Source organism: Leuciscus leuciscus, assembly GCF_965113295.1.
Source record: "Leuciscus leuciscus genome assembly, chromosome: 13".
NCBI lineage: Eukaryota > Metazoa > Chordata > Actinopteri > Cypriniformes > Leuciscidae > Leuciscus > Leuciscus leuciscus.
The window spans coordinates 34,032,575-34,044,709 of record NC_138737.1 but is presented as its reverse complement, the minus strand read 5'-3'; the positions used below and the strand labels follow the sequence as shown (position 1 = coordinate 34,044,709).

The 12,135-nt window shown below is 40.1% G+C and overlaps 1 protein-coding gene across 3 annotated transcripts in view; it reads left to right on the top strand.

The window, feature by feature from the left end:
• The window catches only part of frmd3 (FERM domain containing 3), a 71,848-nt gene that overhangs the window by 56,383 nt on the left and 3,330 nt on the right, over positions 1–12,135 (top strand). For 2 of the 3 annotated variants that reach the window (XM_082188735.1, XM_082188736.1), the window contains exon 14: positions 7,391–11,413. In XM_082188735.1, the coding sequence (XP_082044861.1) occupies positions 7,391–8,043 (653 nt within the window). In that variant the 3' untranslated portion in view covers positions 8,044–11,413. Of the gene's footprint in view, positions 1–7,390; positions 11,414–12,135 lie in introns of those variants that run through there. The other variant, XR_014211233.1, reaches the window with a different exon arrangement.

Here is a 12,135-nt window from a genome sequence, read left to right as displayed (position 1 = left end):
AGCGATTGACATCGTCTCTCCTCATCTGGAGCGCCGAAAGAGACACGCAGGACCCTCCGAAGACGGTCCCGCGCTCTCAATCGGAAAACACTCGCTTGTTGCAACACTGGTGTAGCAAATTAGCTATATAAAATATTAATAATCAATAATAACTTGTTATAATTGATTATGAATATTTGGATCAGTTAATATAATTAACTTAATGTCGTAAATTAATATTACAATCAATTAACCTGTTTGTCCCGTGAACACTCAGGGTTAATTGTTTATTCATTCTAAGAAATGTACATTTCCGGGGCATGGGAAATGTCTTTCTTAATTTACAGTACTACTAAGAGCAGTAGCCAAAATCTATATGATTAGTGACTCCAGTTATGAGCTTGAGACATTACGTGTGACATGAACAAGATTTTATTAACTAGTCTAAACACTTAAACTACTCTAACATACACACACATACATGCATACAGTTTACCAAGGGAAAGAGAGCTGAAGCAGAATACAGGAAAGCAAGAAGTTATAGCATTGTTTGAAATTCAGCAGATCAACAGCCTTGAGCAAACCATCAGTTTAGTTCTAACACGCCCTTCTTTAAAAGGGGTAAGGATACTTAATGTATCAAATAATGAGACTAAGTTTGATACTTGCATGTCTCGCCCATTTGAATTAAACTGTCCTGATGCAATTTGTTGAGGCTCCAGTTGATCTTTGCTGATGTGGTCTTGATGAGAGAGAACCAGTGGTAGTCAGAGTATCTTTGGTGAATGGAAAGACAAGGCCGCAGCCTGGCACAAACTTGGAGGGTCCTTAGAAACTTCTAGTTCAGCATCATCTTCATGTCAGCATCCCAGAAAGGGACTAAGAGAGAGCTAAGAGAGGTGTGTGAACCAATGAGACGTGTTTTCCTTTGGAGGGAAATTCCTTTTACGACCTATTGTTCAAGCAGGCCTTTGACCATGTAATTTGATTGGATGTTTAACACAAGAATCTTTAAGATGCCCACAATACCAATGCGTCACAAAGTTAGCAAAATGTAATGTAAATGAACAAATCGGGGACGTAGATTGGCGTTTATAGAGACCAAACATGCCACACATTTTAGTTCACCATAGTATGCAAAGTCTGAAACATTAACCCAATAGAGTTTACAAGAATACAAAAGCCAAACCACATAAAAGGAAAATTATGAGATGGGAAAATTAGATACATGTTTACACATTTCTCAAGTGGTTATATATAGAATATATAGGATTAACAGGGTTTATTTATCTTCCTCTGCAAGAATTAAGTGAGAGTCACAGCTTTCTGGAAATTCCTTTGGTTCGTAAAACTCTTATCAGTCTCAGTGTGTCCTGTAACAAGACACCACGTTCTGCCAGTGTGTTAGCTTCATTTGGGATGTTCGTTTTTGGGGAAGTTTCACGGGCCTTTGTTGGGAGAGTGAGTTTGCTGGATTATTCATTAAATAAATGAATAATTTGTGTGTGTCTGATTGGTCCAGACGCTACACTGGAGAGGGTGATGTGGGCCGAGGACGTATCATCGGCGTATTAGTCCACACCGTCACCCTCAGGTCACCTTGGCCACTAGCCGAAGTACGACCTCTCGTGGAGGCGGTAGATCGGGGTGTGGATGAGGGGACTCTCCCTCTGACGAGGTCATTGAGTCTCGACCGAAGCGTTGCGATGGTCATGTTCCCGCAGTGAGAACATGAGTCATCCACAAACGCTGCCATAGCGTGATCTACGCCCATATGATTGTGCCCATCAGAGTGAGAGATTAGTCGACCGCAACCAGAAGTGCACTTTTTAAGTTTTAAAAAGACGTGCCACGCGCAAGCTCTTTTGTGAGCTCTCCTCCGCAGAGTGTTGAAGCGACCAGGGAGATGAACACACAAACACTGGCAGATCAGTGCACAGATCAGCAGAGAATGTGCACTCACTGGCACTTGCCGGCACACCAACACCTGGAGAGAAGCTCATCTTGAAAAGAGTAGAGATGAATCGTCGATCTCAGGATGGCTTGTGGAGTGAAGTGAAACACTTGGCGAACACATATCTGCATGTTGCCAGCGTACTTCCTTATATACCCACAAGGTGGGGCGGAGTTACGTAATGCAAATTCCGCAGACCCATGGCATTTGCTTGCCATTGGCTCGTTTTATTTCTCGAAGATGAGAGGCTTTCTAAGAACGAAACTCCATTCTTCTCCACGACGTAACTCGTAGTGACCACGAAAGGGAACTTGAGTTACCTGTGTTGTCTCCTTCTGTATCGTGACACAGTCAGTGCATGTCACTAATAAATTATTTGCCTTAGTTCACTAATTAGTCTAGTTGGTTGTTAAATAGTTCCCCACACCTGTTCTATTTCTACTCTAATTGCCTCTTTTTACCTCTGTTTATAAGCCCTGAGTTATCCTTAGTTCCTTGTCCTTTATCGTCTATGTTTGATGTGGTTGTGTTCTCCTGAGTTGCATTTATTATTAAAGACTATAATTTCCTTATAATATATCTATTTATATCTTTATATATCTATATACTGTATCTATCTATATACTATAATATATCTTCTCCATCATGCGAGTTGTGTCTACAGCCACTCTTGACAGAATACAGGATCCTCCAAGTGAGTAATATAAGGAAAATATGGACTTACCAGTATTACATCGCCTCATGACCTGTGAGTAGAGGGCGCTGGAGGAATATTGGTGGTGGGTGCTCCAGCTGTGGACGACTCCCCGTTCACCATCTGCGAGGCAGAAAAGTCCATGCCTACCACAGAACAACTGCTAGAGCCTGCCACTTGGGTCTCCTTGGAGTCGAAGTGTGTTGTGTTAAGTCCATCTCAGAGCCAGGAGAGGACCAGATCCAGTTTCCTCCCGAGTCCCCACCCTCAAGTCTTCATCTTCCAAGCCGGTCCTGGCCGCATGCTCTGGTCCTGTCTGGAAATCTTCCTCCTCCAATGTTCCCACCCGAATTCCTGGTCCCATCTTCTTCGCTGCTTCTGTCGGCTCCACTGGTGTCGCCCTTCTCCTCGGCTCTGCCTGCACCCTAACTCTGTGTGGCCCATCGGATTCGCCTCGGGGTTTCCAATCAACAGCTCGGCATTAGTATGAGGATTCCCCGGCTTCACCTCAAGGCTCTTGGCTGATGTCTCCACCTCGGTTTGTCAGCCCATTGGCTCTGCGCTCCCTTGACTCCACCGTGGTCTGTCAGCCCAAGGACTCCTCCAGGCTCCCTTATGGTTCTGGCTCAGTCAGTCGTCGCTCTGCATCCACCACGGACTTCCGGGTCTCCAGCTGCAGGAGACCTGGAGAAACCTGGTGGAGCCGCTTCTCCGGCTTCCCTGTCATCCTCACTCCCGCTGTCGTCGCCACGTTCTGCTGAGCCCGTCTCCACCTCGGTCCCATGAGCCAGCAGCTCTACCTCGGGCTTCTGGGCCGTGGATGTCACCGTGATCCTTGGCCTCTCCATACCCCATGCACCCTGGTTCCACCTTAGTCAGTCAGTCCCTGGGTTCCAGCCAGCCCTTCAGTCAAAGCTCCTCCCACTGTTGGCTCCACCATGGTGTCTCTCTCTACCAACTTCTCTGTCTCCACTGACTCCTGTCCATCACCAGCTCCACATCCACCTCCAGAGCCCCCATTTCATTTTCAAACTAACAAACATGTGGAAAGCATTTCCTTTCGCATTAATGGTAAATGATTATCGTAATAAATCTCGCTATCGTATTATATGAAAAAAAATTGTGTGATAATCCAGCCCTATGTCTGAATCAGAAGTTATTGTGTTGTCAGTCTCCCCTCTTCCCTCTCGACTCTGCAGTTTGCCACGCCCACTTTTGTAGCATTTTCAAAACGGTGGTAAGAACTAACTGGTGCTGGAACAGGGGGGTTCATGACTCTTTAATAAAGTAATAAAAAGAGATTGCTAAGGGCCAGACAAGTAGTTTGTTGAGGGTTGGTTTATAAAGAAGGACTACACGCCTGTGCACATATATATTCAAACGCGCATACCTATAGACTAAACACGTAATACGCATGTGCACGCCATCAGCGTTCTCACAGGTTCACGTTTTTAAAGTTTCCGCAGAGAGAACTTAAGGGTTTTCTGTTAGAACGGTGTGGTGTTAGCGGCCCCTAAGTTAATAACTAATGATCGTTGCGATGGAAGTGAATCAATCAAAACAATCATAACTTTAGCTGGACAATAACTTTATTCTAGAGCTGCTATAAAGCCAAAACAATCTCTGTTACTTTAATTTCCTATTATCACTGTAAAGCTGCTTTGAAACAATCTATATTGTTAAAAGCGCTATATAAATGAAGGTGGCTTGACTTGACTACAGCATGACACCTCAGATCAGGATGATCAGTCTGCTAGCTGTACTGTACTCCGGAGTGGATCTTTTCACCATAATCAGCCCCTGTGATTAGCAAAGCCTTGTGCTATGACTGATGCTGTATAAATAGCTCATCCTGCATTTGGGCTGATCCAACCCCTAATGCCCTGACTTTGTTAACACTGCCGACATGCCCGCTATCTGGTGAAGGAAAGGGGCCGGCAGGACCCCATCCTATGCGTGTGTGTGATTTATTACAGCATTAAACCAGCCAGAAGAGTTAGGGAGAGTGTTTGGCATCATTCAACCAGACAGAAGCTGTGAGAAAGTCATTGTGCAGTGAGGTTGGGATTGAGAGGGAGGTGTGGAGGGGGTCAGATATGGAGGTTCTCGGAGAGCAGGGGGAGCGTGGAAGCGGTGTTCACAGTGTGGTGGGTTGTGAAGTTGTTGCTGAGGAATGTCTACAAGAGGATGCAGATGAGGTTCTGAATGTGGTCTTGGATGAAGGTTTGGAAGAGCGGGCGGATGCCATTCGCTGTCAGGTGAAGATCACCACACAACACAACCTGCAGCTCCGCATGGCCAACTACACGGCCCGAGACGTATATGTGCGGTTGCTTGGCCATGGAAACCGCATCTCAGGAACCGGTACGGAAGCTTCCAAAATACTGTTAAATTGATGATTCCTACTTGATTTCTTCATTGACTAGCATCCTTGCATCATTCTGAAAAATTAAAGGGATCGGTCACCCCAAAATAAAATTTTGTCTTTTTGAACATAACATAGAAGATATTCTGAGAATTTTCTGTTTATATATATATATATTGTCCATTCAATGGAAATCAATGGGCACCAAAACTGTTTGGTTACCAACATTCTTCAAAATATATTTTGTAATCCACAGAAGAAAGACATTTATACAGGTTTGGAACGACATGGATAAGTGACATTTTTTTGAAAATTATTGTTTAATGGCAGCTGAAAAGTCTTGATTCTTCTTTGGTTTAACTTGGCAATAATGTAATATAATAAAATAATGACCAAAGGGTTGACAAAAATGCACGTATTAAGCCTGATTAAGCCAACACTAAAACATAGAAAATTAGAAAACAGAACAAAGAAAAAATAACTAAACCAAAAGAATTCACAACATTGTAGTACAATAGTGTGGTCATTATAATGTTATTTCAGGAGCTTTTGTTAAATGTCAGATTTTTGGTTAAATGTTTATACAAATATTGTGTTTCATTTCTCATTTCTCATAAACTAATATGTTATTTTCGGATATTATTTTAGATTTACATTAGTAGAGAGTATAAATGACTAAAATATAAACTGACTTTTATCTAAAGACAAAATCTATGTCACTGCTAGGTTGATTGGGTCCAAATTAAATGATTAAGCGTTGTGATTAAAATTAAACTCTGTGGCTTACTAAACAGAAGTGATTAATGAATTAACAGTTGTTTTTTTCAAATAAAAGCATTTAAGTTGCAATCATTTTGCACAGGCAATTAACAATTTTCTTCAGAAAATGGAAAAATCTAGTTCTTTGTCATTTGAGTGGAGGGCAGGGGATGTTTAATTTTGTGCAAAATGACATTGTTTTCTTTTCTTTTTTTAACATCTTTCACATTCTTTACAAAAATCACCCTCATATTAAGTTATTGTTGCATCTAACTGTTGCCATGGTAGCCATGATGGTCTTGCTAGTGATGACTGTTACATCCTCCTGGGCTAAATGTCTCTCTATGTCGCCATGGTGACATCTTCTTTTTGCCCATGCCTGCATCTACTTGTTTAAGTGTGCTTCTGTATAAGGTGTTCAATAGATAACTCATGATTATCCAATTAGTTTGACAAATATTACATTTCAGGCACTGTTAAGTGGCTGTCAATGCTGATGCCCTGAAATCTAGTACGCCCTGTCAATAATAGATCATTTAATTACTAATTGTGGAATTAATGCTTTCAATCCAACAATCTAGTTTCTTTGTGAAGAGACATGAATTATTTTTCAATAGCAGCTATGTTAAAATATCATTGGGAAGATGGTCATGTTCGATGACATTACTGAGGTCTGTGTGTGTTAGAGAATAGTTGCATGGAGAAGCATCGACGTCAATGGCAACTTAGCCGGGAGACTTGTCTTAATCCACACTACCCAGGCAGCTGGGTCTATATTTAGACGGGACTTGTCTAAAGAACACAGGCTGCAGCCGTGCCTTTAAACTGCTGTATAAACACATACGACATGCACACTACAAGAGCAAAAGCTTTAAACTGTGGAATAGTTTGCAGGCCACAATGACATAAAATAATATTTTTGTTTGCTCAAGGATGTTGTGTACAGTGAATGTTATGAATGTGGGTCATTCTTGGGTCATTTCTGTTTATATATATATACAGGTTTTCCAATGTCAGATTCTAGCTATTATCCATAATTAATCACACATTCAAATTTGGGAAAACCCATTAATAACCTACATTTGCCTTTGAAAACATGTTTTGTGTCAAATGTTTTGGTATCATAAAATATGATACCTATAACAGAATGGAAACATAATGAAATGTTACTTACTTATAAACTGAGGTGTACGGTTAAATAAACTTAAATCCAAGGTCCTGACTCTCTGTGGTCATTAAAATTCCCAGGATGTCCTTTGAAAAAAGAGTAGGGTTGTAACCCCGGCATCCTGGCAAAATTTGCCCATTGGCCTCTCAATCCTCATGGCCTCCTAATCATCCCCATATATACTGATTGTCCTCATTACTCTGTCTCTTCTCCACCAATAAGCTGCTGTGTGTTGGGCATTCCGGCGCAATATGGCTGCCGTCGCATCATCCAGGTGGATGCTGCACATTGGTGGTGGTTAAGGAGATTCCCCCCTTCCATGTAAAGCGCTTTGAGTGCTGAGCAAAGCACTATGTAAATGTAATCTATAATAATAGCTATCCTGACAATGACCCGTATGTCCTTCAGGAAATGTCATTGAAATCCTGTGAATTTTTTGTGACCTAACACAACCAATTGTTCACTCCGCAGGACTCTCGGCTTTGAAGGAATCTGTCCATCTGTCCCCACTGAAGCCGTCGGTCACTCCTGAGGAAGCAGAGATAGAGGAGAGGGAAAACCACGGTCAGGGCAGACGAGAAGACGAGGCAGCCAATAGGACGAGAGCAGATGAGGAAAGGAGAGAGATCCGTGTAGACAATGAAGACGATGAGTGCAGCACCCTCACCATATCTGACACGGCGTACAGCCCGTGTGCCAGCATGGTCCCGACGCCAGTGGAGGAGGGTCAGGGCGGCCTAGACCTGCTGTTCCAGAGTCCCGCGCGCTTGCTGAAGGAGCTGCACGCGGATCCAGAGATGCAGGTGGAGCTCCAGGCGGAGAGGGAGAGGGAACTCGCTAGAGAGGCGTTTCGGCAGTCGCTGTGTAACCCGTCGAGCGGGCGGCACCAGATCCAGGCCTGTCTGAGCAGTGCCGCACGTTTGGTGGTGATGGCCATCGGTCTCCTCGTGATTCTACTTCCCCTCCTCCTCGTCCTGCTGGAGTCGGACCTGGACATCTCCTTCTTGCATGACATCCGCCAGACGCCAGAGTTCGAGCAGTTCCACTACGAGTACTACTGCCCCATGCGACGCTGGTTCCTCTGCAAACTCGAACTCATAACGGAGCAGCTATGGGGCGACTGAGGCTCACCGTCCTACAGGAACTACAGGGAACGGGGGCGGGAATGAAATGGAATGGGCAGGTTTGCTCTCCTACATTACATGATTTATTCATTCACATCTTTTGCAAATCATGCCAATACGTTTTCATAGCGTTAACTGAGGCAGTGTCCCGGCTGTAGTTTTATAAGTAGCATAGAGAACAGCATGTGCCTATTCTCAGATAGTTCAGTCAACTTCATGAAGGGTGTACGAAAATCACAGCTCGGATAGAAATGCATCTTACATTTCAACATTGATAGTGGATATGTATGCCTTTTCAATATTTTCCATTCATTTCACATGCCTGTTGTCATTAAAAAAACGTATCAATCAGGGTCCAAAATTAACTTTTTGCCTTAGCTGTCAATGGTGGGATTCTGAAATCTTCAATGGAAAAGAATACTGAAAAAAAAGTTTTTATAACTGTTTTCAACATTGGTAATAATAAGAAATGTTTATTGACACTGAAGACTGGAGGAATTTACATTTAAAAAAATATATGAAATTAGAAAACAGTTATTTGAAATTGTAATATTTCACAGTAATGCTGTTTTACTGCATTTTGGATCAAATAAATGCAGGCTTGGTGAGCATAAGAGACTTCTTTCAAACCCGTTAGAAATCTTTACGACCCCAAGTTTTGCACAGTAAATCAGATTTATATATATTGTTTATAAATTTGGTTTATATATTTGTGGAAAACATGTTTTTAAATTTTTTTTATTACAAGTCAGCTCTGACTTCAGCCAAATGAATCAACGATTTTACAAAAATAATCAATTCTTATCCTAGACTCTTTTGAGTTGAATCTTTTGAGTTGACTCCCCATCAGCTCAAGCATCACATACTAGTGAATCTCTATGTAAAACACCAGCTCTCACAAAAAAAAAAATCTAGACCCATTATGATTTTTTTCCTCATATTTCTGTTTTGCTGGTTTAACAGCAGGAATGTGACGCATCATGGCATCCTAGTTTTATTTCTGATGGTAAATTTGTTAGAAGAGGCTACATCTTATATTTTCTGTAGTCAGCTTGTATCTCTTTGATTCACTTATATCAGTGAGGGTCGGAGGGTATGGAAGCTTGTTTCCGCCACGCAATAAAAAAATAAAAAAAGGTCATTCCTAAATTTAATCTTACACTTTTTTTCATGCAATTCTGAGTTTATATCTCACAATTCTGAGAATAAAAATGTCTGAATTACGAAGTCTTGAATAAACTCACAATTCTGGCTTTTTTTTCTTGCAATTGTGATATAAACTCAGAATTGTAAATTATAAAGTTTAAATTGTGAGATATAAACTCGCAACTGCAAGAAAAATGTCAGAATTGTGAGATAAAAAATTTTTTATTCTGTGGCGGAAACAAGCTTTCATAAGGTCACTGTTAAACGACGCACGCGTAAGGTTACGTAACTAGCCAAACTGGTTCTCTTCATCAAAGAGAATTCTTCTATTCACATTTGACGCTTAAGTTAATTTTGGACCCTTATAGCAGTTTCCAAGTGAAATCCTGTACACTCATATGAAGAGTCCATATCAAATGATTTGATGTCTTTGACTCAATCAACCTCCATAACAACACAAATAATGCAAGTCAAAATGTAGAAGAGGCACAGGCAGGAAATGAGCTCGGACCCGCTTCCCTAAATCGACTTATTTTTCTTGAAAATCAAATCAGCTATTAAAACAAGCAGATTTTGACCTCATAACACTGTATTGGATTAAACGTTCTCAGCCTCTCACAGAGCAAAACACACACTGACATGAGAGCGAGGGCAAGCTATACATGCTAAAACTTAATATCTGTTTTTAAAATTTTATACATTTTTATGTGACGCTTACAGTTAGTTATATTTTTCAGCAAAAAAAAAAAAAACCTAAGTTATCTTATTTAAACTGATTTACACTAAAAGGTAGGTGGTATAGAAGTGAAATATTTTTTATTATCACCAATAGTTTACCTTAAAATGCTGTGCTGTGTTTTTTATATAGAATAGCACAAACTATAAAACAGATTTTGATTTTGTTTTTTCAGATTTTCAGATGTCATGAGCAGATGTAACAGCAGGTTGCTAGTACATTTGAGAGGCTCTTATGAAACGGATCACTGTAATCACACAAAATACATAACCAAATTGCATAAAATGCCATAAATTCACCTATTAAAGAACATGTGTTGTGTCAATATCATTATGGGGAACTCCAAAGATTGAACGTATTGAAACAATGAAAGTGCAGCTAATAAAATTTACTTCACAAATGGTCCATTTGGGCCAAAAAAGTTGTGAAATCTACATTTCTTGGCACAGTTGGCTCTTCTTTATAGTTATCTTTATATATATATATATATATATTTCTTTTTAATGCAGTTCCGTATTGATTGTGTAAATTGTATCAGTGAAGGGTTTCAGTCACTCATGCAGCACATAACTTGATTTTATTCCTTGGGAATTGATCGAATCATGAAATGTGTTTTTGTCCCTGATTAACTTCCCTCTGGATAACTTGTTTGGCAAATGGATTTGAAGTTTTTTTTTCTATTTATTTATTGTTATATCCCCATGCATGCCAAACCAGAAAAAAACCCTGTGATGGCTTTTTCCATTGACACTTTTTACATCTAATTAAAGTTCACCCAAAAATGAAAATTCTCTCACCAATTTCTTGCCCTCATGCTATCCCCGATGTACATGACTTTCTTTCTTCAGATAAACTTAAATGAAGATTTTTAAAAAATAATTCATCTCTGTGAGTCCATATAATACAAGTGAATGGGTGCCACTCAGTTGACGCTTGAAAAACCACACACATCGATCGTGACGATAATCCATATGACTCCAGTGGATGAGTCGGTTACACTTTATATCGATGGTCCACTTCAGACATTCTACTAACTATAAGTAACTTTGCAACTACATGTCAAATAACTTTCATTAGAGTATTAATAGACTGTTAGGTTTGGGTTAGAATAAACTGACATGTAGTTGCAAAGTTACTTATAGTCAGTAGAATGTCTGTTGGGGAGCATCAAAATAAAGTAGCAGACAGTCTACTAATACTCTAATGAGAGTTAGTTGATATGTAGTTGCAAAGTTACCTATACCTAGTAGAATGTCTAAAGTAGACCATCGAAATAAAGTTTTTACGGATTAATAAATGTTTTCTGAATATTTTTAACTTTTTAAAATATAAATTATTGCTTCCAGTCAACTGTCATTCAAGCGTTCAAATGAGGGACGTTGAGACACGTGACATACAGTCATGGTCAGAAATATTGGCATTCTTGGTAAATGTGATGAAAGATGGCTGTAAAACTAAATATGAATTGTTTATCCTTTTTATCTTTTTTTTTTTTAATTTGCAAAAATATCTAACCTTTCATTGAAGTAAAACAATTGAAAGTGGGGGGGGGGGGGGGGGGGGGGGGTCACATAATGAATTAAATGTTTTTTTTCTTCTTTTTTTCTCAAAAACACGTTGGCACCCCTTGGAATTATTATAAGTAAAATATCTCTGAAGTTCATCCCATTCATATTTAAAAAAAAAAAAAAAAGTATCCAGCCATGACTTCTTATAAATATGAGGAAGCACAAAGGCCAAATGAGTAAATCCAAAGAATATAGTTCTGATGTGCAGCAAAAGATTGTTGAGCTTCACAAAATAGAAAGTGGCTGTAAGAAAATAGCTAAAGCTAAACCATCAAGGCAATTGATAAAGATGTTAGGAATCTGCCAGGAAGAGGACGTGTGTCTATATTGTCTTAATGAACAGTGAGGAGGAAAGTTTGAGTGGCCAAAGACTCTCCAAGGATCACAGATGGAGAATTGCAGAGATTAGTTGAGTCTTGGGTCAGAAAGCCTAAACAATTATCCAACCATCACCACATGTTGTTTGGGAGGGTTTCAAGAAAAATCCTCTGTTCTCATCTAAAACAAACTCCAGCACATTCAGTTGTTAGACACTACTAAAACTCCGAACAGGACCCGGTTCTATGGTCGGATGGAAAGAAAAATAGCTTTCTGACAGCAAACACATGAGATGGGTTTGATGCAATCAAGGATCAAAAGTAC